Source organism: Leptinotarsa decemlineata, unplaced genomic scaffold, assembly GCF_025532065.1.
Source record: "Leptinotarsa decemlineata unplaced genomic scaffold, Ldec_3_MD MMD2_P_RNA_scaffold_5, whole genome shotgun sequence".
NCBI classification, from domain to species: Eukaryota; Metazoa; Arthropoda; class Insecta; order Coleoptera; family Chrysomelidae; genus Leptinotarsa; species Leptinotarsa decemlineata.
This window is the reverse complement of record NW_027412532.1, coordinates 10,204,504-10,232,186: the sequence shown is the minus strand read 5'-3', so window position 1 is coordinate 10,232,186 and position 27,683 is coordinate 10,204,504. Positions and strand designations below refer to the sequence as shown.

The following is a 27,683-nucleotide window of genomic DNA, read 5'->3' as shown; positions in this document are numbered from 1 at the left end:
TCTTCAAGAGACATAAAAAATCATACCTACCAGTACAACTCCACTAGAATTGGAATAGTCTTCAAAACACATTATTGAATAAAAAAAATAAACTTTTTTGCTTTCACTTCCCTTTCTTCATACAATAAATCGATAGTTACTTCTATGTATGATCTACACATTTTTGTAAATAATTCATTCTGAAATATATTTTTTCCTTATTTTTGTAAGTTTTTCACAATTGTATGAAAGTGGAGAAGTGAAAGAAAATAGCTTTTTCCCAAAAACCTATCTCTCCTCGAAATTCCTCTTTTAATTGGAACATTATTGAAAGATCAAATGCTTCATTGATTTTCTAATTGATGACGAACGACTTCCAAACATTTTCAAACCAGAATCTTGATAGAAGCGTTTGCGATAAATACTGTTTTATATTCTCATTTCCTCTTGATATCAATCAATAAAAGTTGTCAATATCAATTTCCGTTGAGTTTACTATTTCATATTCTCAATGCTAATTGGATATTATGTTGCCACATGTTAGACAATAAATATGGATTAGGTTGGGTTAGGTTAGGCCCAAAGTGAGTGGGTCTATTCGACCCTCCACCGCAACCCGCAAGAGTTTGTTGTGGCTCACACCTATTCACACTCGACCAAATAAACCCAGCTTCTTAACAAAGCTGATCAGTTTGTATGGTGTGGTATTTCAGGTAAGATAGTAAGAGTACGGCTCCGACAAACTCGAAAAACTTGATTCAGTCCCCAGCACAAAGTATGTACTCTGCTGTTTCATCATTTTCCAAAACGAGGCGACACCCAGTGTCTTCTGACAGTCCGAGTCTCTGCCTATGACGATTCAAATGACAGTGACCTGTAAGAAGGCCTGTTCGACATCGTAGTTCATCCCTACTGTAAACCAACAACTGTTTGGTATCAAGCTTCGAAGGCTGAATAAACGCCTTAGATAGAGCCAATCCTGGAAGATTCTGCCAGAAGTCCATAAATCTTCTTGCCATCCAGGTGTTCAGTGTTTGTTTGGCAAAGCGCAAAGCGATGCCAATGACAGGTTCTGGTACGATGAAGCCGCTTGCAGACCCTCCTTTGCAAGAGAGTCAGCATCTTCATTGCGTTCCAGGTCGGTATGGCCAGGAATCCAGACCAGAGACAATCTGTTACGTATTCCTATCGAGGAGAGTCGTTTTTGGCACTTTGCTAGCAATTTAGACGTTGCTCGGTAGGAGCCAAGAGCTTCCAACGCTTGACTGTCCGAGAATATTTTTATTGATTTGTGTATGAGGTTGAATTCTTCTAATCTCTCCGCACATAATTCAGTAGCTTGAATTCCTGCTTAAAATACAGACGCATAGGTTCCTAGGCAGGTTAATATATCTGTCCTGGGTCTGCGACTGGAAAACACCTGCTCCAGAACATGAATGTGTTTTTGATCCTTCTGTGAACCAACAACTATCGGCTCTTAATATTTGCTTCTCCTATAAATATGAATTACATCAACATGGTTTTAAAACATACTATTTGAGATATCGCCGGGTATTTTGATCTACGAAGTGTTTCCTGGTTTTCGATAAAAGTTTCTACAATTCTTAGTTGAGGCATCCACTTAGAATCCACTTCTGAAATATTTTTTCCAGACTGTAGAAGATAACAGTAATAATTTTTGACTACTAATAAAATATAAGTGAATAAAACATGATTTTCATGTCAAGAATTTGAGCTTGAGGAATTTTTTTTGGTATCGGTGAACATTCCTGCATCGCTAATATCTTCAACCGTTTCTCAAACTGCCACATATTTCTAACGATTATCAAATGATTTAAAACGTGCAACAGGTGTTTCTCTGAATGAGACCCTAATTGCGAATGCGAAATTCTTTATCCTAATTAGAATGCTGGTTTATATGAACATGAAGTGAAACCACTTTCACAAGAGTAATAAAATATCATTACGGTCAGGCGAGCTGCATATTATTACTTAGGCTTCATAATTTCTGCCAGCGTCGTACATTTCATTGATTTCACCATAAAGATGCGTTTTACGGTTTTTACGAGTTTCTTTTAATCCGTTTTTCTATAAGCTCAAGAAACTTGGAAGAGGATGATATTCAATCTTCCATTGAACATTCTCTCCATAAACGAATTGCCTTCATTTGAAAAGCAACGAAATAAGCAAATGACTGGTTGAAAATATAGCTTCTCATCAAACTAGAAGGAACGACTTTGGACCTATCACAAAGTGAAGTTTGATATTCTTCAAGCACATTTTTTAGGATAAAACACAAGCACTAAAGAAACATCCTTAAGGCGCTTTAACAGCGTTGCCTATGAGGATGTAGCGATTTACGTTGGATTTGAAACGCTGGAGATTAAATTAATTTTGAAATACGTTCTCATAAAGTTCATTTCGCAGATCTCCAAATGAAAGTTTTTGAACAGTGAAGTTCGAGGTGTACTGAGTTGAAACTTCAAAACGAATAGCAGCCACAGTTCGTCGCGTAATTCCGATATGTACCGCACTTGGTGGAATCAAATGTGTCAAGTCACTTGAAAACCTACCATGGAAGTATCTATAAAAGAGTAACAAATCTCCAACCTTTCTTCGATGTTCCAGACTCTCAAGTTTGCAAGTGATGTTAGTGTCTCCAATCTCCCCAATAAACTCATCGAAGCAGAAAGCGGAATTATCAGTCCTGACATTCGGTTCGGAGATATTTATGTTTTTGAAAAAAACCATTTACTGGGTTTACTTGGCATTGAATTGTACCTGCTTCTGCTGCCGGTGAAGATATGCACCTGCAATTAACATTCACTATTAGTGAAACAGTTCAGGTTTCTGATATAAAAAAATTCACTGAGGTGGTATCTTAGCGACCAACGTTTTGGAAGCAGTTTCTTGGGACTCATTTCCTTGTTTCAAACAATCAACGTTCTGTCCGACGTTTTCGGGTTCATTAGCCGTGGTCTGCAAATATTTATACTTGACAATTCGTCTGCTACTGCGGCAGAGAGCCTAAACATGGGCCTAAACATGGTTACTGGTACTCATAATACAAAGATTCTCTCACTAATTGAAGAAGGGTCGGACCAATCAGGTACGAGAACAGTCGACCCTAGTCCCGTCATAAGTACAAATGGACCAGGACTGTTACTACATCCCCTTGGATAATGTCTGCAGCAGCAGTATTAGACTAAACACTAGGTATAGAAATCTGCAGACCACGACTTATAAGCCCATAAACATCGGACAATTTGTAAGACACAGGCCTACACATCATGATCCACAAACTTTTTCTGTATGAGCCCTTCGGAGTTTTTACAAAGGTTTCGTACCAAATAGAATCATGTTGACTTTCCTTTCAAACTTGATGCTCGCATATGTTGAAGTATGCTCTTCCGTTAACCAGCTGTTGCCCCCTTACGAACGACAACCCTCAACAATCGAAACTTGTGCGAGCTACGGATTACTGAGGTATCACGTTTGAACGTGATATTTTCAGCTCGGGTTGAACATAGGGTTTGAGCCACCCTTCTACGTAGCGGTCGATTGAATAAGTGGAATGGACCAGAAGGAAAATGCTTCATTTCATATTTCTCTTTACAAAACTAGGTCAACTCTATTTACAATACCATCAGTTCTCACATGCAGGAAAAGGAGAAGGGTTGGGTGCTGTCTAGGAAGGCTAATAGTAGTGGAAGGCTTCTTTGTAGTGCCTCAGGATGACCGCACGAAAAACGCCACATCACGATCCCATGGTTGAGTAGTGGGAGGCGACCTCGTTGATGTTAACGGGTAGCTCTCCACTTAATACAGCCTCATTTTAGCCACCGTCAACTCACGCTAACCCAACCAACTACTGTCCCACTACATGAAGGCTTACTTGGTGGTTATCACGTTGGTAGTTCCAGAATGATGGATATTATGAATTATATTTTCAATATTTAACGCAAATTGAAAAATTCAGACATGAAATATCGACCAGGTGAAGATAAATATGTATCATTACCAGAAGAGATCATCATTTCATTTTTTTATAGAAGACCAAATTTAATAGTACACAATATGTTCACGAAGTCAGGACTGGCTGGTATCTCAATCGCCACGAAAGAAATAACCAGGAAAGGAATTTCTGACAAAAACAATCTGAACTGATAGCACCAAGATTTAGCCAAAGTATCGGTAGATAGTAACATTATCCTGAGGTGGATTAAAGGGCACGACAGGAGTAAAGGTAATCGCATTGCTGAGGAAGCGGCTGAACTCAGAATTTTAGGACTCAGTGGCACCTACGGCCTGATGACTTCGACAATTGCGGAACCAGCCAAACGTCACACCCATGCTCAATCCCTAAAGAGATGTCATGAAATCAAAGGATGCAGTCTTGCCAGGATCACCCTGGGCAACCCTGGGAAGCTGGCACTGAAGAAATATCTCGCGATGACCAGGAAAAATCTACGCTTAACAGTAGGATTTCAAACTGGCCACTGTCAACTAAGGAAACACCTCCATAATATGGAGCTAGTGGACACACCTCTATGCAAGATGTGTGACAGGAAGATGAAACTATCAGGCATGTCCTATGCGAATGCCCGAAGTTATCGTCAATAAGAGAGTGTTTGTTCGGTGGGTCTTGGCCTACACCTGCCGATATAAAGAAGATGTGTCCCAGAGACCTATCCACCTTCCTGGAAATGACAGGATGAACGATGACCCAGGAGGATATCTCCTTGGGAGGTTGTACAATGGGTTACATGTGGCCTAAATGCTGTGGGCCTGCACTCACTCTCCCTACTCTACAGATACAGATGTTCACAAAGTGAAGAATACATTCATTATCTATCAACTCTTTCCCAAAGATGCACTTTTTGACGTTCCATCAATAAATACGTTATCAAGGATGTTTTTCAAGCACAAAATTCTGTTTTGCCAAACTCTCAATCTCAGCCTACTCCTGAAAAGTGTTTCCCATTTGTATAATTTTTGTGAGTAGTAGTTACTCTTCGACTATGTATCATCATTGACGATATTATGTTTCTCTTCAAATATATTATATTCACTAAAAGTATATTTGATTGTGAAATAAATGTTAGAAAAAAAATCTTTCGATTTTTCACGTAATCCTTAAAGTATGAAAAATGGATATAGGTATGTGTCGGAAATATAAAGTTTGCACATATTGGTGCAATGTAAATTCTGCAAATATATTCCAATACACTGATTCAGCACTGGAATATCCAAGATCTAAGATTTTCCGAGAGCGAGGGTTGGAAGGTTAATCGATTGAACATGTGTGGTTCATTATATCGCTGTAAAACTCTTTAAGAGTTGCCTAACCCTCAATTTATCTATCATTCTCACGTATTGAGAAAAATATATATCAAATTGAAGGATATTATTAAATAGGTAATTTCACTTGCAAGTTATCACTTTCTCTCCTGAACCATGTCTAGGATTCAACCACTCTTGAGCTATATTCGGGCAATTTAAATAACGACCAACAGAGATATTTCTGAATATTGAAACCTGTCGAAAACATATATGCATCATCAAAATGAAAACAGGAGAGTTTCATACTATGCACGACAGAAAACATTCATACTGCTACCTATCATAGATGCGAATTTTGACCTCACAGGAATTCATTTCATATACAAATAATTTGAAAGTCGTAAATTTTAACAAATAGGAAGAAAACTTTAACGATAATAATGGAACTATGCCCACAGTTGTTTTAAGATGAATACTAGAAGAAAAATTCTTTTGCAGCAACATTTCTTTTATTATATTGATATTTATTAATTTTCCAATTCTCTATACATATGGTTCACATGAGGACCTCAATAGAATTAAAATCCACTATGAAGTGCCCTCACTGTGGACACTCATCAATAACCTTCGATCCTTTCTGGGATTTGTCCCTCCCCATACCACAAATAACTGACCAATTGAGTTTGTCACAAATCTTGGATTTATTTCTTCACAAGAGAGGAAAATCTGGATGTAGATTGAAACCAACGTGTTTGAGGTGCAAGGAAAGAAGAAAATGCACAAAGTCCCTATCAATCCATAAGTTTTCCCGTATTTTAGTATTTCATATAAAATATTCTCTCCAACGGAAAGATTCAAAGGCAAATTGAAGGTTGCCATCGACTTTTCCCTAGAAAAATTAGATATGACCAATTATGCAGCAGAAAATGTGGCTCCTTGTCGTTATAATCTATATGCACTTTCGAATCGCAGTGGGACTACTTACAACGGGCATTACACATCATGTTGTAGACACCCTTATAGTGGCACGTGGCGTATATACAACGATTCGCACGTGTCCCCAATTCCACCTGAATCGCTTATGAGTGAGGAGGCATATGTCCTCTTTTATGAACAGTATTATGTATTATGTATTTCATGATTCAATAATATCGAATAAAAAATGAAAGAGTATAAATAAAAAAACTCGTTTCCAAAAAGTAAATTTTCATCTCATCCATTCTTTCAGTTAGTGAAGTGATAATTTATCGTCTTGAATTTAAAAATTATTAGTTGATTAGTATTTTCATATTGATGCCCATTTCGACGCAAACATGACGAGTTCTTGTATCTATCATGTCAAGCAGTAGTACTTAAAGTACCGTTCGCGTTGGCACTCTCTTGATAATTATTGATCATTTGTTGCATAAAGAAACTCGTTGATCTGAATTTCAGTGATAAGTGCATCAATAAAATTTCCTAGTTACATGTGTACGTGTTTTTGTAGAAACTGCCGTAAACCATTGATTTCCTGTACTGAAAAGTGATATTATCATTGAGTTACGCTCATGGCCACTGCTAGAAAGGTAATGGTCAGCTGAACAGCGTAATGGACTCTTCTCAGTTGTCATTGTAAATCTTGAGCAATGCAATGTGCGGATAGCGAAACGTTTCAACCTTCCCACTGAGAAAATGCCCATTCAAATAAGTATGAAAGAAGGAGACATTAAGAGAACTTCTCACGACTATTGTGTTCATATCGAAGGTGTCCAATATAAAATTTGATGACTGTTATTTTCCAGATGACCTTTTTAGGCAGATATGTTACTAATTTTCCTAGGCACTATCTTAACTACGCTCTTGACAATTGCAACATCCCATGCTGATTTCTTCAATATGTTTTGCAACAAAAGCAAAAGCGTCCTGGGAACTCTAACTTGGTTAGCGAAACACGCGTCGAGAGACCGTAATTTTTGTTCTGGTGTTGAGAAAGTGTTTTCATTACTTGGAAAAAACCAAGAAACAAATTTATTATACTTTGCTGACGACAGTACACTTGACTCGTCATTACATTTGGATTCCAGGACATCGACTGCAGATTCACATCTTCACCAACAGCAGATTCACATCTTCACCAACAGCAGGATAATACGTATCTTAATGAGGATTTAGATGTGATTTCGAATTCTGGTGGCAGTAACCAGGTTCAATTCAATGCCACGAAAACCCTGGCATCGTTAATAATAATGTCAGGAGAGACAATTGCGCTTTCTGCTACGTGAGAAAAAAGCATACCTTGACTATGTATCACATCAAAACAATCCAAAGACCTTGTGGAAGGCCCTGCGGCAATTGGCTATATATCAAAACCCTGACATAACATCACCAGATGATTTGATAGATGTCTATGCAATGAATAAACACTTCACAACTATTCCTAACGTTGTTAAAACCAAAGGTCATACAGACTTACTCAATAAATATAAGCAAGATTCATATAATCAGAAAGGCAATTTTGTGTTTAGTACTGCCAACGTGGAAGTGCTTGAATGTATAAACTCAATAAAAAGTAACGCAGTGGGCTTCGATTCAGTGACCTTGAAAATGCTCAATTTGATCTCTAATTTTCTTATCGATTATATAACATACATATACAATTATTGCATAAATAACTCAACATTACCTACGGCTTGGAAATTGCCACCATTTTAGTTTTCTGCCAGTTCTAGCTGAAGCATTTGAAAAAAATATATACAATCAAATCAATGAATACGTAATGAAACAACACATTATACCACCGATTCAGTCTGGCTTCAGGGGAGGATTTAGCACCACCACAGCTCTAACAAATATTGTTGATGATATTTTTAGATCAACTGATGTAGGAAAGGTTACTTGTCTGATCCTGCTGGATTACAGCAAGGTATTTGATACTATGGATCATGAGGTTTTCATTAGTAAATTAAAATTCTTTGGATTCCACCCTGATTCAGTGAAACTATTGGAATGTTACCTGAACGGAAGAACGCAGAGAGTGGTTCATGACCTTTAACTCTCAGGGACCCTTGCATTAGGTCATGGCGTTTCGCAAGGATCAATATTTGGCCCACTGTTATTCTCTTTGAATATCTCACATGTTCATTCATTCGTCAAATACTGCTGCATACACCACTACGCGGACGATACCCAGCTGTACTTATTTTTCAATGAAGTGAAACCTGATGTTACCGCTGCTTTAAATTCTGATCTTGATTCCTCTATGAATGTATCTGCAGCACATAATCTGAAGTTGAACGCAAGTAAGTCCGGTGCATTGTTTTTCGGACCGAAGCTCAAACGTTATCTAGCCAGTACCTCAATCGACATTGTTTTTGGTGGGGAAAAAATCCCCATTAAAAATGAAACAAAAAACCTCGGACTCTGTTCAGACAATGAATTGAGGTTCACAAAACATGTCAATCAACTTTGCCGAGGTTCGTATAATACACTCAAACAACTTTATTCAAGTAAACAATTCATGAGTTCCGCTCTGAAAATTCGTGTTTGTGAATCCCTCATATTTTCGAAACTGGCTTACTGTGACATTTATGAACCCGCACTTCTGAGTGTTGACAGTAGTCGACTTCAAAAAATACAGAACTCGGAATACGCAAATATGACCACGTAAGTTATATATATCGGAAAATGCGAAAACTGTAATTGCTAGATATGAGAGAATTACTTATATTAGATATGACTCATAAAGTACCGAAACATACTTATATGACAAACTAATCAAAATAGGGATTCTGAGTGATTCTAAGACTCGTAACTCGGGGTTACTAGAAATGTACAAACATAAAACCTCCATTTTTCAGAGATCCTTCACGTACAATGCCGGTAAGTTCTATAATCAACTTCCGCATGATTACAGTACATATACTCTGATAAAGTTCAAAAAAAAGTTAAAATCCATATTATCCGCTCAATATGATTATGATTAACAAATGTCGAACCCTGCATCTACAGAACTGGAAATGACCAGTCAATCACTTTATGAATTCAATTAATTTGATAGATCTCAAGACAGCAAAATTATTCTACAATGTAATGTGTGTTCAAAGATGAGTAAAGACGATTTATTGGAATTGGAAAGGCTGCTTCTCACAAGATTGTAAAACTGTTCCAAATCAGAAAACTGTACAGACCTCAGCAACTTTTGATGCTTCATAAAGCTCAGATCAGACCTTCTTTGGAGTATTGTTCTTGTCATATATTGGTTTGCTCATTTATCTTTACATATAAAAACAGTATCCTTTTTTGTACCTTTTCGGTTGACCTGCGATAAGCAGGACACATTGGCAGTTGACAATTGGAGTGCGACATTAAACAGTTTAAATAACGTAGCGGTGTTTTAATTTCCACACCTTGGTCTGATCCTGAAAACTTTCAGGATAAAACAGTTCTCATATATGGAGCTCCGTCCCAAATATACCCTCAAGCTTCTGAATTCCATCCAGAAAAGAGCCACCAGCTGATTGGAAACACGAACATCACTTGCAACCTTGATAGTCTGGAACATCGAAGAAAGGTTGGAGATTTGTCTCTCTTCGATAGATACTTTCACGGAAGGTGTTCAAGTGACTTGGCACATTTGATTTCACCAAGAACGGTACATATCAGAAATACGCGACGGACTGTGACTGCTCATCATTTTGAGATTTAACTCAGGACACCTCAAACTTCACTGTTCAAGAACTTTTTCAGCTGGGAACTGCGTTTATGTGGAATGAACATCCTGAGAATGTTTCCTCAAATGAATTTGATCTTTAGCGACTCAAATCAAACGCGAATCGCTTATTTCGCACAGGCACCGTCTAAGAGCGTTTTAAGGATGTTTCTGTAGTGCTTGTGTTTTGTCAAAAAAAAAACAGAACTAACAAAGAATGATTACACAACCAGAGAATTTTTTCAAACTGCTGGGCAGTAAGAAAGTAAATTAACCGAAAGGGCAAAACTTTCCTGCTCTTCGAATGGTTCATCCATTATAAACAAATCCATAGCTGTGACATCACCAAGACTTTAGATTATCTCTACTTGACCCAGAATCATCCACGTAGCTGATGGTTTGAGAAAGCAAAAATTAACACTAGTAGTATAATTGCTTTTTGCTTCTTGTATAGAATAGTTGAGTTACGAACGGCGTTTTTGGTACAGCTGGAAATAAGTGCCAATTGAACTTCGATGTTGTCTTTTGTCCAATATATTCAGTTTTTGAATCTCCAGCTTTTTCAAAAAGACTGGTGACCAGAAGTAACTATAGATGGTTTTCTTTCAACACCTTCAATACTGGTGTGCATCAGCAAATCATATTATATATACCCACCATTTGAAAAGCCTCTCTTTCATTTAAGTATGAAACTCAACATTGGCTATCGTTTCTGTCATTGAGTAAGTTGGCAACAGACAACAACAGTGACAACAAAATTATAATAGCGGCCTCCACAAATCGCCCTACACTCCCCGACAATTATACAATGAACCTTCTAGTGACTTGCAGGTCGGTAGTGGAAAACATCAACACCCGAAAAGCGATGTCAATAGTGAGACACCATTCGGCATAACTATATATCGCCGGAGAAATCATTGAAATATGGGATTCGTCTGATTACTTCAACATTTAACATGAATCTACACAAAGATATGTACTGGTAACTATGATAACATCGGTAAACATTAAATTTTCCGCAACGTTGAAAATTTGACACACTCGTGAAAAGTGTAGGTTTTTTCTGCAATGGTGATTCTGTCCTGTATTTTCTTCTAAATAAGATAGAAATTCTTGAAACCTATTATCGAAATAATTAATGCGCTAAATCTGCCGCAAGAATTTTTGAATCGAATGATCTAAATCAAAACTTGAACAATCGATTCGATCAACAGGCGATAAATAAATTCAAAGGGAAATATTTTTCAAAAGAGTTTGGTTTTTGAGTAAACAGGCTTTTGGCTTTCTACTTTTCCACCTACTTACAAAGAATGTAGGAGCTTCCGAAGAAAGATGAAAAAAAGTTCAAAATAAACTCTTCATAAAGATGTTCATACTGTTTTATAATTCAATGATTTGTATTTTGCAATCGACCTATATGTCCATAATCATATTCTATTCTAGTTTAGTAAATAATAAAAAATAATTAACCTACCTTCCGTTTTCCTCCAGAATAATTTTATCCATTGACTGACAACATATTTCATCAAAAGAAACACCACACAACCAACTTTTCGGCAGAATACAACTTTCTTAACATACTATTTTTGCAGTTTTGACTGACATCGATATCAGCACATACGACGATAGTACCCTAGGTGCCCCTTCAGTCACTTCATACAGAATGAATGATGACGTTTTCTGTGTTCAACCACCATCTCTCAGAGCAATGGGCTCATTCCGATCCTCCAGGGATTCTACGAATTCGACATCGAAAAGGAATCCACCAGATGGAAAGAGTCACTACTTCAAATTCAGAGGTTAGTAGAAACTCAGATCACTGTAAACTAACAGATAGCGTCCTTTGAATTTTTCATCATTTTCTCACAAGATAAAACAGTATTTTTTTTCGGCATAATTTTCTATATTTCTCAAGCTGGTGTTTCCACGATGTGGTCTAGCATATGTTCCAAGCATATTTTTAACGTGCAATTCATATCTTGATGGAAAAACTGTATGAACACTTGTGGAGAAGCTATCGTATAGTGAAACACGTGTTCTGGATAGAAAACCTCACAATGAACTGTTACTTGAAAAAATACAAAAGTTTATCTTTATCAGCTATAATATAACGGCTCTTGATCTCTAAAGATCACTTTAACTGCTAATTTATTCTGGACAAAATCACTAACTGACTAATTGGGTGTTAACGTTTATAATTGGTAAAGATATTATCGTATATAATAATTTTTTCAAATAATTTTCTTGGAACAGTATTGATATTTTGTATTTCTTTGTTTCAGAACGTTCCTACAGCGACATCCAGCGAGTGTAGACGAACTACAACGACTCATAACTCATCAGCAGTAATTGGATCATTAGGTGTTATTTTAGTCTGTTGACTAGTCATTCCCAAAGACAGTGCTGATATAGTTTCGAATGCCAAATAATTGTATCTAGGCAATACGTTATCAAATTTCACTCATTATCTTTATGAATTAAGTTTTTCGAATCATATTATTGAAATGGTTTCTCAATTTCTCATAGTGCTTGTGAATACTTCCTGTAAGTTTTGTACCAATTTTGTGACAATCTGTAATTGTGATGTTGGTCTTTGCGATATTGGATTGGTAGTTTGTTATGTATTTTTACTATGTATTTATCTATGATGGAATGTATTAAATGGAATTATGGATGTAACTGAATATTCTTTAATCATTAAGACATGCTTACTAATCATTGTATTCTCTTTCGCAGGGGCATTGAAATCAAATGACCCATTGGTAGAATGCCTAGTTATTTTTTTCGACAGAGACAAAAGATTAGCCAGTTAACCCCAATATACTTTTGGAGTGTGTTATTTGCACTCACCTAATGAGTTTTATACTTCTACGAAAGTGGAGTCAGTTCCAATCGGACACAACATAACTGAAAAAATTTAAATTATGCTAAAGTTTTCTTTCGCCATGAAGATCAGTTAACTCTTTCAGCCACAAGAAAATTACCCAGTATATTACCCATGCGTCACGCGAAAATAAATATTGGTTATTGACATACTTGCAACTTTTATTACACTTATTGAATGAATATAAATCTGGAAAAATATAGGTTTTGGTCACCAACGAGCTCAGGAACTCCTGGGGGGGTGATACTATGTACCACTATGCCTGTAACAATGGTTTCAATCAGATACGATAAAATAAAGTTTCCGCCGAATACTACCTTTGCATGAAAATCTTGGAAGCAAGTTTTAGTTTTAGATAAACATAGAGGTACACCACATACAGAGCACATCCATTCTGTACGCACTTGTGCTTTTCCTGTACTACAATTTGCACAACTTCTTCTAGTTTCACGAACCGGCTGATGAGCAGGACTTTGCAGCCTCACTTCGGCAGATACTGTTGGTTTGTGTTTTTTAATAACTATCGGATCATGATCTGATCTGGTTTTCAAAGAGATCAATTTGGCAGACAGCAAGCCATCAATTACTTGCCTGCGGAAGTCTTTATGTGAAATAATTTGTCTGTGGTGAAGTTTAAACAGAATATATGAGTTGACCACATACACTATATGAGTTGACCACACATACGTCTAAGAAATGGAAAAAAATACGTTGTCCACTTTTTCACCCAAACTTTCTTCGACTCTATCAACCATTTTACCTGTATATAGTTCATATCTGTATAAATAGCCATTTTTATCTGCTAGTGCCCAAATTTTATACCCACGTTTGATGGGTTTTTTTGGCATGTATTGCTTGAGATTACTTATGCCTTTGAATCTAACCATAGATTCGTCAATCGCAACACATTTATCAGGTTCTAAGCATTGCTCAAAATTTTTGGAGAGTTTAATGAGAAAGGGACGCACCTTATACAGTTTATCAAAATTTGGATCTAGTCTATCTGGCAATAATTCATTATCATTGATATGTAAATGATTTAGCAGCCAACCAAAGCGGTTGAGTGGCATAAGTTTGCTTATATATGCATCATGTAAATCAGGGCTTGAGCTCCAATAGTCTTTGTAACTAGGAAGGCTCTTGATCCCTATTAGCAAATTTATGCCCAGAAAAGTATTGATTTCCGTGAGATTTGTAGGCTCAAATATTTTTCCCAATCTCTGATATTTTTGTGTTGCATACAAATTCGTCTAAAACTCTAAGTTTTCTATAATTTCATCGTCCAGAAGTAGTTTGAAGAAATTGTATGGGGTGGGATTTGAAATGTTTCGCGCTATAGCAGTTATTCCTGAATAATGGATAAAATCAGGTGGTGCTGCTATTTTGACGCTGTGGCCCCAGTTAGGGTCAGCTTGATATCGTAAATGTAAATTTTTGGTCCTAACTTGGTTCAATGGCATATTCCATTCAGAATCATCAGAGTCATCTGAATATTTCGATAATTCTTCGCATGGCAGCATGTCTAATTCAAAATTATCGTTATCTTCTGCGGCATATTCAGATTCATCTAATTGATTTAGATTATCAAAATCATCCACAACCGACTCCTGATCGGATGGAAGATTTTCGTATTCTTGTAAAATCTCCGCCTTAGTCCATCCTTGTAATCTGAACGGCAAATTTTCTAAACAGAAAACACGCGTGTGCCACGGTGGTACAAATATAACACCTCCTCGATTTTCGACAAAAGTTTTTTTTATACAAGTAAATTTTATACTAACCAGTATTTGTAAAGATCAATCACACATTAAATGATCACTTTCATAGAAAATGTTCAGTAAAATTCAACTATCTTCCACTAAGTAGACCCAAAGAAGTTTTGACTTTCACACTCCACGCGTTTTTGACCTCAATGACAGTACACAACCCTCATGTATTGTCCCAACAAGTGGTGACTGCCTGAAAAGTTAAAGTAGATGACCTGTAATACATATAAGTAAGTGGTATACTTTCTGTGCTAGCGTAGCGTTTGGAAATAATTTTTGATTAAGTGGTACCTACGTAAAATGTACCACTATGACACGTCGGTATTAAATAATGTGGAAACATTTGTGCACCACCAAGACTTATTGAGTTAACCTAATCATTGACCATTCTCCCTTGGCCTATTAGATCGACTTTGCAGTAGAGACTTCGGTTTGTCCAGTTCTGTCATCTACAAATTAACTACTTGACTTTTCTGACAAAAGTTTCTATCAAGTGAAAAAGATTCGGCCTTCTTATTGATGATATCACTCTTCTTGTTTCATTTGACCTCCCATTGTGACCACATATTGTGACCATTTACCAAATTCTACTGTATATGAACGTTGGGAGAGGGGAATGTATCGAATTTCAATTCAAAATGTTTATTTTGGTAGTAAGCAGGTATAATCTCCTCAGCACAGACTCATTTTGATTTTTATCAAAATTTTGCTGCACAGGATGCTTCTTCTCACTTGGATCTTTCTTCATGGTATGTTTCTGTTCTTTTTTCAGACGAATTTATTTATTTATTTGTATCCAAACAGACCAAAGGTCTAATTACATGGATAATTAATATAAAATAATCTTCACATTTCAATAATTATAAATCATGAGAGTCTGTTGTGTACCTACTCAAAAACTTTGAGGTTGAATAGCAATGAACTATATATACTCTGTTATTGAATATAGTTGTGCAATAAAATCGATAATGGTAATATATGTAAATTAGCTTATCAATAGAAAATCATATTCGTGCACAGATGAAAATACTAGATATAATAAATTTGTATGCGTATCAAACAGATGTAGTCAAGAAAAAATCTAATATTGCTCTACGAAATACTCCCTGAGGTAGAGTCCAATCTAAAACTACTAGCACACTACATGTATTGGCAAGTCGTAGCATGGTCACGAGAGGGGATCTGTACGTTGTAACTACCAACGGAATATTGAATGGATAAGTTCTCCGAGTTCTACGGGAAGGGACATTGAATCTCAGTAATGATAGGATTCCTGGTGCATTTATCATGTTGTTTATCACATTATACAAAAAATACATCATGGTGAGGGATCTCCTAGTTTCTAAAGAGAGAACTTTGAAGTCATCTCTAAGTTGATTGGATCTGATAATTTCATAGTCAGCTCTAATACGGTACTGTTTATAATATAGATACCTGAGCAATTTATTTTGTATTTTCTCCACTGCATTAATTGTGGACCGATATTCACCTGACCATATTATACTTGCAAATTCCAATTTAGGTCTTACAAGTGAGTAGTATAATACTTTTATAGTATTGTTATTCGTAAAGTCCCGAGTTTGTCTAATAATGAATCCCAACATTCGATTTGACGATTTAACAATATTTTGAATGTGTTTGGCAAACGATAAAGTACTGTTGTAAGTTACCCCAAGATCTCTAACCTCAGAACATCTGTGGAGAACTTCCTCATCCATCATATAATCAAAATTAACAGGATCCTTCAAACGAGTTATTGTGATGATGCTACATTTGTTAATATTAAATTTCAATTTATTTGCGATGCTCCACTCATAAATACTGTCGATGTCCCTTTGCAGATTAACACAATCCCTAACTGTTTGAATCTGTTTAAATATTTTCAGATCATCGGCAAAAAGCAAACATTCAGAAAATTTCAAAATGGAAGGGAGATCATTTATGAATAGAACAAATAATAGTGGTCCAAGGTTAGATCCTTGAGGAACACCAGAGCTAGCATGAAATTTACCTGATGTGTTACCGTTGTGTTTAACACAGAAGTATCTATTTTGTAAATAACTTTTTAATAATTTCAATAAATGCTCAGAAAATCCAATTTTATTTAGTTTATATAACAAAACATCGTGGTCAACTTTATCAAACGCTTTTCTGAAATCCGTGAATACAGTATCGAGTTGACTCTTTAATTCTAGTGTATTATATGCATAATTAGTAAAAATAAATAGATTGGTATTGATTGATTTATTGTTAACAAACCCGTGCTGTTCTTCCGTGATATATATTTTTGCGTAGTTGAATATTCGTGTATGAATAATTCGCTCGAATAACTTGGCTGGAGCACACATTATGGAGATTGGCCGATAATTTTCAATGACAAATTTTTTACCACTCTTATAAATAGGTGTTGTTATAGCGGTTTTCCACAAATCTGGAAAAACATTTGATTTGATGATAAGGTTGAATATATGCAGAAGTGGTTTTTTTACCCAATCGCCACATGCTTTCAGAATGTATGGGGGAATTCCATCAACATCAGCCGCTTTCTTTGGTTTCAATTTCTTAATTGTATTTTCAAAATCTGACTCTCCTATTTCTCTAATGTCGCAAAAATTGTTAACTATATCAGCATCATTTATGAAATTGAGATTATATCCGGATTTACTTGTCTCATAAACAGATGAAAAGAAATTTGCAAATATCTCAGCTGTATCATTGTCATCTATTTGAATATTTTTGTAACAAAAGTTTCCTAAAGTCGACGATTTTTTTATGTTCCGTATTTGCAGTAGAGCTAAATTGAAGTCAAATCTGGTGCTGTGTGGGACAATGGGATATACAATAAAACTCGGAAAGACTTGAATGTGACTTACCTAGATGAACAAAAATCCGTTATAATAGTATCATGTACGTGAGCGATTAAAAAAACAAATAATAAAAATCATCGTCTCGGTTAAGTTCCTTCCGGGTATAATATTTGGATACCTTTTCAGTTACTAACTTCAGTCCCACTCTTCTTGCAAGAAGCTTAGCAAAATACTACATCAGAGTTACTGATAATTTTTACGATTTTCTCTAAGCTGAACAGTATACAGATACCTGTATCAAGCAGCAAACAGCAAACTTTTAGAATTCTCGCCGGCTTCTTATGATACCAGCAATGCTAGTTGCCTAACGGTAGACTGATATTCCGTACAATAGAAGACAATTGTTATAGTTTTGGTAATGTGACATTTAGTTACACTACCTTTGGACCATAATAGGAACTTCTTGGAAGTGTGCTATATCCCCATACCCATTTTCAAAATGAATAATGAAGTATTTTAGCTTTTTATACAAAGACTTTGGTGTATGTTGTGACATGATCCCTTCTCTTACTGATAAACTCAATTGTGAGTTACATTCAGTGTCACATATCACTGAAAAAACATGCTTTTAACTTTGATATACAGAAAGGAAGTATCTCTATAATTATATAAAATAAATGTGAAAGTTTGTGATGATGTATGTATGTATGCATGTATATATGTATGTATGTATGTATGTATGTATGTATGTGTGTATGTATGTATGCATGTATGTATGTATGTATGTATGTATGTATGTATGTATGTATGTATGTTTGTATGTATGTATGTATATATGTATGTATGTATACATGTTTTCTTGTTGAAAAAATTTTCCAACAAATGGCGTTCTGAGCCAATGAGTTCCATTTGTTGATTTGAAAACTCCCCCATCAGATAATCTTCTTGAATCTGAATTATATAGGATGATTAAAACGCCTTCTGGTAGTTTTCTGTGTACTACCAATTCTCCTTTTTCTATCCGTAAGTGAAGTAGTAGAATATCTACTTCCGATTTGTATGGAATAAAATAGTTCCCCAATTTTTGAAATTGTAAACCTCCTTCAGTGGGAGTTGTAGGGACCTCCGTGAATTGAAAAATGCGCTGTCATCTGCAATCTGTTTCTGCTAAGGATCCCTTAAGACTGTTGCTATTCAGAAGGAACGCGGGAGTTACACCTGATCTAGATTTCTTGTTCATCAATACCGTTTGTCCAGGAGTAACAGGCCAGATGTATTATTTTGAATAAAATTTCATTTTCTTATTTTCATCATATCCTACCTCAAATTCATGGGTTTTACATGTATATGAATTGTGAGCTAACACACAGTACTGGGTGATTGCAAAGTGAAGATCTGTGCAAAATAAAGAAATTATTGACCTTGTCAGGGTTGGGTATGATATATTGCTGATGTCTGTATTTCTAGACAAGAAGTTTCAATTATAGCTGATTAATTGAAACTAGAATACTGATTGTTTGCTCCCTTTCATATTTTTAGATTGCTCAAGTGAATACGATATTTTTGTGAACTCACAAATTTAATTTGTCACCCCGGCAGGGCGAACTTCAAATTCTAATTATTGCATTTAGCCAAGTGGCGACCATTATATAATTTCATACTGTTCTCAGTCAGACATACACTCAAATGCCTTCCATCTTTATTTTTCCTTTTTGCCTGCTCACCAAGACGAACAGCTGCCGGAGCTGAAAGAAAAGTTGCAACAATATCACATATATCGACAATAGATGAATTGATATTCATTGAGTATATATCGAATATGTTCATTGGGAAATCATTTGTTATGAAATTAAACCATTTTTAACAAAAACTAGAGTTTTATTCTTATTAACGGAAACAATAAAATACATATCACTTCAAATATATCGATTCCATCCTAAACTAGACAGCAATGACACATTATTTGCGAATTGAGTTATTGAAATCAGTTTTTCGACTAGGAAATTAATTGCTTTTATAATTTGTAGAAATGAGAATACAAAGCGAAAGTAGGCATACATAGTAGATATTTCACACAACAACAGAGAACACCCACTGTAAATATGAGGATGAAGGACGATTTCTCCTATACGAATACATTCCAATGAATTTCTGTTACAAAATGACACGCTGGTTCACAAAAATGACACAATATCATGGTGAAAAAAGTTAACATAAATAACAAAAAAATCAACTATTACAAAAAAGTGTCTACAGTTTCAATAAAAAAGAAATGTAACATGAGAGTAGAAGGTATAGCTTTTTCGTGTTGTGGAGATTATTTACAACAAGAAATTATTATTAGATTTGAGCTTGTGATTGGTAGTAGTATATTTTTTTTGATTAACAGCAATGTAACTTTTAGAATGATGTACATTTTTTTTAAGTCTTTGAATTTTTTTGGTTGAAAAACTGATACATAAATACCAGGAAAGCATGAGTGGAAAGTTCAATCCTTTCAAAAATTTTCTTCAAAACAATAATTTCTATAAAGGAGCTTGTTTTAATATATCTGTGTCAACATAGAAAGTTCATTGGGCTAAATTAAACTAATACTAGTCATAAATTACCTAAGCTAAAAGTTTTGTCTTTTCTTTCAATATTTTGAAGTAGTATCTGTGAAGAGCGTTTTTGGACTGGATTTGCAGAAACCTGTACAAGTATGTTTGAAAGTGGTGACTAGTTCGGACTTTCATTGTCTAATATGATTTGAAATTTATGAAAGAACAAATCTAATCAAAATGAATAGCTGAAATATTAATTGTAGTGAGCAATAAAACGTGATATGAAATTGCAATAAAACGGATGAAATAGTCAAGATAAAAGATGAAAATGACCAGAGAGTGGAAATAAACAAAAATAGAATAAAAATAAGCAAAACATTAGAAATTAAACTATTAAAAAAGAAATTAAAAGAATCAGAAAAGATTTCGAACCAAGTTACTTCACGACGTTTAGGATGACTATTAATAAGTCTTTCGAAAGTTTTCAGAGATTTCAAATCATATTGGACAATGGAAGTCCAAACAATGAGAATTCTATACAAGCATACTGTGTAAAAATCAATTTATTTTATATATTTCATTTCGAACATCTCATATGATATCTCCAAAATTAATTACTTAAACTCACAATAAATACATCCATACTCAAACACACATTGAGATTCAATCCTCTCAGGAACTGTTTTTATAATGATATATGACTAGACGAAATATTTCCTACTGAATTGAATAAAAATAGTCCAGCGCTAGAAGTGGTAAAATGAATTTTGACGCTACGAACCTACAAAAAGGTTCTATTTTATCAGGGTATAAATATCATACTTGATTTGATTATTTCCAAAAATATAACTTCTCAGTTAAACGCTTTTTTCTTCTTCGAATACATTTTTCCACGTTATTGTGATCCAAAATAGCTTCGAATAACTAATTTTATAAAGTTTTGTTAATATAACTATATGCAGTCTTTCAAGAAACTTTCAGATGTGTTCTCAATAACTTTTGAGTATTCCTTTCAAAGTTTCAGGAACTGTTTTTGGAGTTATATATAGAATGTAAAAACTAAGGGCATGATCAAACTTCTGAAAGTTCCACTTTTTGGTATACTACTCTTCACGTCAACAATTAAATTGAATACTTGTATATACAAATTTCTTACTTAAGCATTCTCTACAGAATTTGGCGCGATTTCAAAGAAAATATACAAACATTGGCAAACTTGTCAAATTTGACATTCAAAAGTAAACCACACCAATAAAAGGCAACGTTAGATTTGTCGTGTACCTTCATTTCAATGAATCATTGATAGAATGAATTTGGTTAATATGCAAATGGAAAAAGTAGTCTGTTTCGGAATGAAGAAAAGAGAAATGAAACTTTCTATGTTTTTACCACTTTTATTTGTAACTAACTATTTGTTACTGCAGTTTCGTCCTATACCTACGGACATTTTCATTAGTTACAAATAAAAGTGGTAAAAAACATAGAAAGTTCCATTTCTCTTTTCTTCATTATGATTTCTTACCCCGTAGTAACGGCCAGATCCATCAATTTATCTGTTTTGGAACTTCATTCATTGTGGTTCCAATCTCAAATCAATGAAATAGTAATTTAAGAAACGTTGCCTCTTAAGGGTCTTGGACATATATATCTGGTTGGTTTTGGACATATATCTCGAGCGACTTGTGCTGCTGTGCAAGCAAATTGTTCTGTCCAAACCAAATTATGTGATAGATGTGATAGAGAAAGATTCAGTTTCCCGCCACAAATACTCGTATATGGCTGCCATTTCTCTGCCTCTATTCAAACAGACTATAGCTGCTTTGCACCTCAGCACATGCTCTACGGCAACCTACTTTTTTTATACATCTATCAGTCAACATTTTAAACACATATATACACAATACCATTCAGAAGAGAGCCGCTCTGAGGTGAGATTTTTCAAATACTGCCTGTTCACCTCTGAACTTATTTATAGGATTGTTGCCTGAACATCGCAGAAATCTCCTCCAGGGATTTATTTTTGGTTTCTGGAACCTTTTTGTAGATGAAGATTAGGAAAAGTAGTTGTAAGACGACGAAAATGAGAAAGACGTATGACCCCATGAGATCCTGTAACAAAAAAAAAACGTCAGTTGAAAATATTATGTTGAATATGAAAGAACAAGAACTATCACGTCTATTTCCGTCTTATTGAATTTGAATATACTCAATATTACAAAACAAAATGAACTTCTTCCTCATGGCTACTTGTGAGAAGCTGTTTCATGTAATATAATTCATAGCGATATAAAAAAATTTATTTGTACGAAATTCAAGACACAACTAAAAAAATATATTCGATATTAATCGTAAATGTTTTCATTTGTTTTATTATGTTTTTCGTTATTTTTATTGTTTGTTATATTGTTTCTACCATAAATACATCAAGTTTCTTGCGATTAATAAAGTTATAACTCAATGAAACGTATAAAGGAGAAAAATCGAATTCTAACAATGTCATTCAACAATTTTCTTAAGGTAATAGCAACAATTATTGCATCAGCCGCAGGTTACAGAACCTGTCTGGTATCGAATTCATTTAAGTGTTTGATATCTTGAATTTTTAATGTATATTCAAGTCACATTCGATTGAGATCTCAACGAACAGAATTCAAATTCTTTCAGTTACTAAGAGTATCAAGATACATGTGTCAACATTTGAAGTTAATGTGAATGAAGTGAATGAAGGATTTTCGCAAATTTAAATATCATCCACCCATTTTCAAGTACCAGAATTTATACAGAAGCTTCCTGAAAAATCTGAAATGTTTTGGGTAATCTGTTTGGAAAATATGCCAATTTCATTGTCATTATTAATGAAAAGCCAATAACTATTTATCGCCTCTTTTAAAACTTTTTTCAATTGTTAGGCCTCTTCGAAGGTCTATAATATCTGTGAAGTGTTAGTTTTTCAAACCAATGTTTCACAAAGTAAGACATTTTATGGTTATACCCAAATATTTCGTTTTCTACTACAGCACCAGTAGCAGACGAAAGTTGTAGTAGCAGTAAGTCGCAACTACTGAGTCAGTCATTGCTGAGACTCCAAGAAAACTTTCGTCCTCGCAGTCCTTTAATAATTCCATCTATTGCTAGAATTCTAATTTGATACTTACCGCAAGTGGTAAAAATGCCAATCCGACCAAAAAGTTGGCAGTCCAGTTTATGCAAACTGCTAAAGAACTAGCTGTTGGACGAGCAGATTGGTTGAATAACTCCGAAACCAAAAACCATGGGATAGATCCAGGACCAGTAGCAAACATTACAACGTAGATCAGAACGAAGATGACGCAGAAGATACCAGCAGCTGGACTTGTTTTCTGTGAAAAAAAATTAATTTTAGTTCTTCCATAGAGTAATTTATACTGATGATGTATAAAAAGTTGATCAAATAACAAAATGTACTCACCCCAAAGACCATTCCGACAGTCAGCAATAAAGTATCCACTACCATACCAGCAAAACCAACGAGAAGAAGAGTTTTTCTTCCAGCTTTTTCGACAAGGAATAATGAAACAATGGTCATCAGAACGTTAATACCGCCCATAGCTAAAGTAGCGTACTTTGGATTGTCACCGTGTAAACCAGCCATTTCGAAGATTTCACTTGAGAAAAACATAACCTGAAAATAAAATTATTCTCCAATGATTCAACTACCTAGTACCAGATGTACAACTCTTATAAAATATATTATTATTATAAATAAATTGATAGTTGATTATCAAGTTTCCTTCAACCAAATTATCATTATATGGGTAATGAAAGTTGAATTTTTGATGGATGGAAATTATTTGTTTCTGCAATATTACCTTGCTTCGAAAAGGAGTTTGTTTACGTCCCCTCTAAATGTTCAATTCATCTCATTCATTGAGTTCTACAGTATCCATTTCAAAATGCTAGATTTGAAAAATATATACTTATTTCCTTTAAGGTATGTTTTTCTGTGTCAAATTATATTTCTATCAATTACTTTGATTGGAAATAACTTTTTCAAACCCTTCATACTTTATTGATTGCATTTATTGAAATCTGGGAGATTACTGAGTGGCGCTTTTTATAGAATTGAAAGGTTGGAAAGATCTAATGAGTTCTAATTATATGTTTGGGAAGGTATAAGATGAACATTTTTTATGCCCGAAACCATTTCTCAGACAAAAATTGTTCAAGACCTTTCTAGGGCTGATATCGTCATATAATTATATATCATTTTGTGCCATTAAAAAAGTCTGGAATGTGCCGTTATCGATTCATTTCTTCTTTGATTATTAGGTTTAGGTTGTAAAGGTGTCATTCATCGATTTCCTTGCAAAATTATGAAAATAATGTCTCAAAAATTCAAAAAATAATTTCTTGAATTTCAATTTGAACCATAAATACACCACAAGAAAGATGTACTAGTACAAAATACAATTGTGTGGCTTCCTCTAAATGATTCATTCATATTTTCGGACCCAAAAATATTTTTCTTTGGGTACGATAATTTTTGAATTTTTTAGAGAGCTTTTCCGGCATTATTGTTTTTGAAGATTAATTTCTTGAAATATCTGGATTCACAAAAATAATTGGAATGATGTTATCAAGGCTGAACCAAATTTTGGTTGAAATTATCTGCAAGTGTTCGGTAAAACAGATTATCAGTTTTTGAAAATTTATTTTCGCAAGATTAGGTCACATTTTTAATCAATATCATCCCAAGATGAAAAATGTCTAATAATAAATTTTACATGAACTGCCCTACATCAACCAAAACTGTGAACCAGTATAGGCTGCTCTGGAATAGTCTATCATTATCAACACTATCTATATATCTCATTCAAATTCACAAATTGATCAAGAACAGGAACAAAAACATCTCTGATAATACTCACTGCATTGATTCCTGAAAACTGCTGAGCGACCATGACGGTTAAAGCAATACTCAACGGGATCCTCAAAGCACTATTTGTCACCAGTTCCCGGACTGTTACTTTTGGTACCAGCTTTGCAGCATCACATTCAGCCTTCATCATGTCCATTTCTTCGTGAACGTCAAAACTTCCTCGGAGCCATGATAATGCACTTCGAGCTTGTGATTCATTTCCCTTCGACAGAAGCAGATACTTAGGTGATTCCGGGCAGAATGGTAGAGTTATCACCTGTGAAGTGAGTTGAAATATGGGTATTTTGTCTGAAGACATACATTGAATTATCTACGAAATCTTTATCTATAGCATATTCATCTCCAATACAAAAACACGATTCAGTGACTTGAGCATAAGTTGGGGATCTGGTGTGTGGGGTTGCAGTAAGCTTCAGCTGTGTTTACTTGGAATTGAATATGGCATAGAACTTTCGGAAGGTGATCTTCCTGGAAAGAGATCTAGCTAGAGGTTACTTCTGCTGTCATACCACAACTCAACTTACTTGGAAAATAGCGGGAACAATAGTCATGGCAAGTAAAGTAGGCCATAACGTATCGGTTCCAAGAATACTGGAAAGTCCAAGAACCTGCGATATCAATATGGATATGGTGATGACCAGTTGGTATACCGTCCCCACAGCCCCTCTCAGATTAATCGGAGACACTTCTGCCAAGTACATTGGCGCAAGTCCAGCATTCAAGCCAGAATTGACACCGATAATAAATCTGCCTAAGATGATCAGCTCGTAGGATGATGCAGTTTTTGATGTTGTTTCACAAATCACAGCTAACACTACAAGGATGTTGTTGAGAAGCAGGCCTCCCTTACGACCAAATCTTTCAGCTACGAAACCTGAAATGAAACAAGAAACATTGTTGAAGACAACGAGGTTCGACAGTGTCATATCAATAAGACTTTCATAATACCACCATTAGAAAGTTAAATATTTGTTCAATCGATATCTGTACTGAACTTAGCAACTATGCTGAATATCTGGTTTATGATGAGGATCATTGAATTGTTTCATAGCCCAAAAATCTTCACAAAGGCCACTGAAAAATTATTCAAAACTGTTCTGGTTAGAAAGAATTTTACTAGCTGCTTGGCTGGAAGGCAGTGGAAATTTCATTGTCATTTATCTCTACAGTCCTCTTTAAACCACCACAATATATTATTCCAAAGTGATCAAAGGTAACTACAACATATTTTGAGTAGAACATTATAGTTACCACTATTTCAGTCCCAGAAAAGTCTTATAATTTTGCAAAGAGTTGGAAACGAGTTCTACGTAGCAAGTTTCTATTGCATTAATTAATTCAAAGTATTGATATCGATTTCAATTCAAACCTTGAACGGAGTGGAATATTTTCAGTTCTATCTCATAATGTTCGTTGAACCAAAAAGTTTTGAAAGATTATCATATACCACTTATTCTGAAGTATCTACACCTGAAAGCGCAACAAAAATATTTTGAACCTAAACAAATTATCCTATCCTAGTTTTTACAATATAACTCAGAAAGAGAAAAACATACAGAGTGAATTCATGTACATTTTCATCTATAAGAATGGCTTTTTGATAGGTGGCGTTATGGTCACATAGTCATGAAAAGATTGCCCTTTCAAACTCACTCAAAAATATAATATAACTTGTGAAACTAACAGTTTTGGAAATTTATTACAAATGTTCTCATTGTGAAACTATCTAAACCCAACATACATAAAATAATAACATTTACAAAACCGAGATGTGTATAAGTAGAATGAATATTCATTTTTTGAGTTTTTTGTTACGTGAATGTTCAAAACGGCAATCAAATGCTAATCTAATGTGTTCATGTCAGACATATCGAAAATGAAGGCTCAAGAAATGAAATATTATATAGATTGGATCTTGTTGGATACATGAATTAACTTCTGACTACAAATATTCTCCAATATCGTGAATTAGATTGATTTGAAGTTTAATACACACTAACCTTAACGGATGTAGTAATATTAACGGAAAGTTTGATATAAAGAGTTCAGTACCTTCTTTGAGGTGTAACATTTATTACGAAAATACCACTGGTAAAATAAATATATCTCAAACTATAAATAATAATAGTAATAAATATAATTTATTGTCGTCATTCAACTTCACTGACAAAGCTTGAGTATAAATAAAACATATGTCATATCTACTATAAACCTGAATTAATTTGTTATCGAAGACTGAGCTTCGATCGAAGACTGAGCTTCGATCGACTTTAAGGGTTTTCTAACACGCGCATCTTAGGGGAAGTCCTAAGCCGAGACTTTAAAGTCGCTTCCTAGATTTGACAAGCTCTATCTAGAAGTTGTATCTTCCGGAATTTATTAGTCTCAATCTATCCACACGGAATGAATGTGAATACCAAGCACAATATGCATAATTTACTGCTGGAATGATGGTCCAAAATATTTTTACATATAGTAGTGATCACTTTCTAACCAGAGTCTGTATACTTGTTTCTTTGAATTTAAATTCGTCGTTGAGAACGCAAAGCGAAGAATTCAAAAATTGATTTTAAAGTAGAGGAAAAATGTTCATCATTCGTATATGTATCCATAGGGACGAATTTGTGTATTTTGATGAACATACTGTTGATAAACAGTATGTTTATCAACAGTATGTTTATCAACGGTATGGAGAGGAAAAATTTTCATCATGCGTAATTCTATCCATAGGGACGAATTTGTGTATTTTGATGAACATACTGTTGATAAACATTTGAACTGTAATGATTGTCATATCTTATGTACGGTAATTTTGA

At 34.8% G+C, this 27,683-nt stretch overlaps 2 protein-coding genes across 6 annotated transcripts in view; one reads left to right on the top strand and one right to left on the bottom strand.

Annotated features, from left to right (window-relative positions):
• LOC111507927 (uncharacterized) overlaps window positions 1–12,628 on the top strand; it is an 83,351-nt gene extending 70,723 nt beyond the window's left edge. For both annotated transcript variants that reach the window (XM_023163311.2, XM_023163314.2), the window contains exons 5-6: window positions 11,542–11,748; window positions 12,232–12,628. In XM_023163311.2, the coding sequence (XP_023019079.2) occupies window positions 11,542–11,748; window positions 12,232–12,263 (239 nt within the window). In that variant the 3' untranslated portion in view covers window positions 12,264–12,628. The remainder of the gene's footprint in view (window positions 1–11,541; window positions 11,749–12,231) is intronic.
• A 7,294-nt stretch (window positions 12,629–19,922) lies between these two features.
• The window catches only part of LOC111506553 (solute carrier family 2, facilitated glucose transporter member 1), a 104,777-nt gene continuing 97,016 nt past the window's right edge, over window positions 19,923–27,683 (bottom strand). For all 4 annotated transcript variants that reach the window (XM_023161662.2, XM_023161661.2, XM_023161663.2 and 1 more), the window contains 5 exons: window positions 25,392–25,741; window positions 24,857–25,123; window positions 23,398–23,610; window positions 23,105–23,308; window positions 19,923–22,058 (listed from right to left, as the gene is read on the bottom strand). In XM_023161662.2, coding sequence (XP_023017430.2) covers window positions 21,915–22,058; window positions 23,105–23,308; window positions 23,398–23,610; window positions 24,857–25,123; window positions 25,392–25,741 — 1,178 coding nt within the window. In that variant the 3' untranslated portion in view covers window positions 19,923–21,914. The remainder of the gene's footprint in view (window positions 22,059–23,104; window positions 23,309–23,397; window positions 23,611–24,856; window positions 25,124–25,391; window positions 25,742–27,683) is intronic.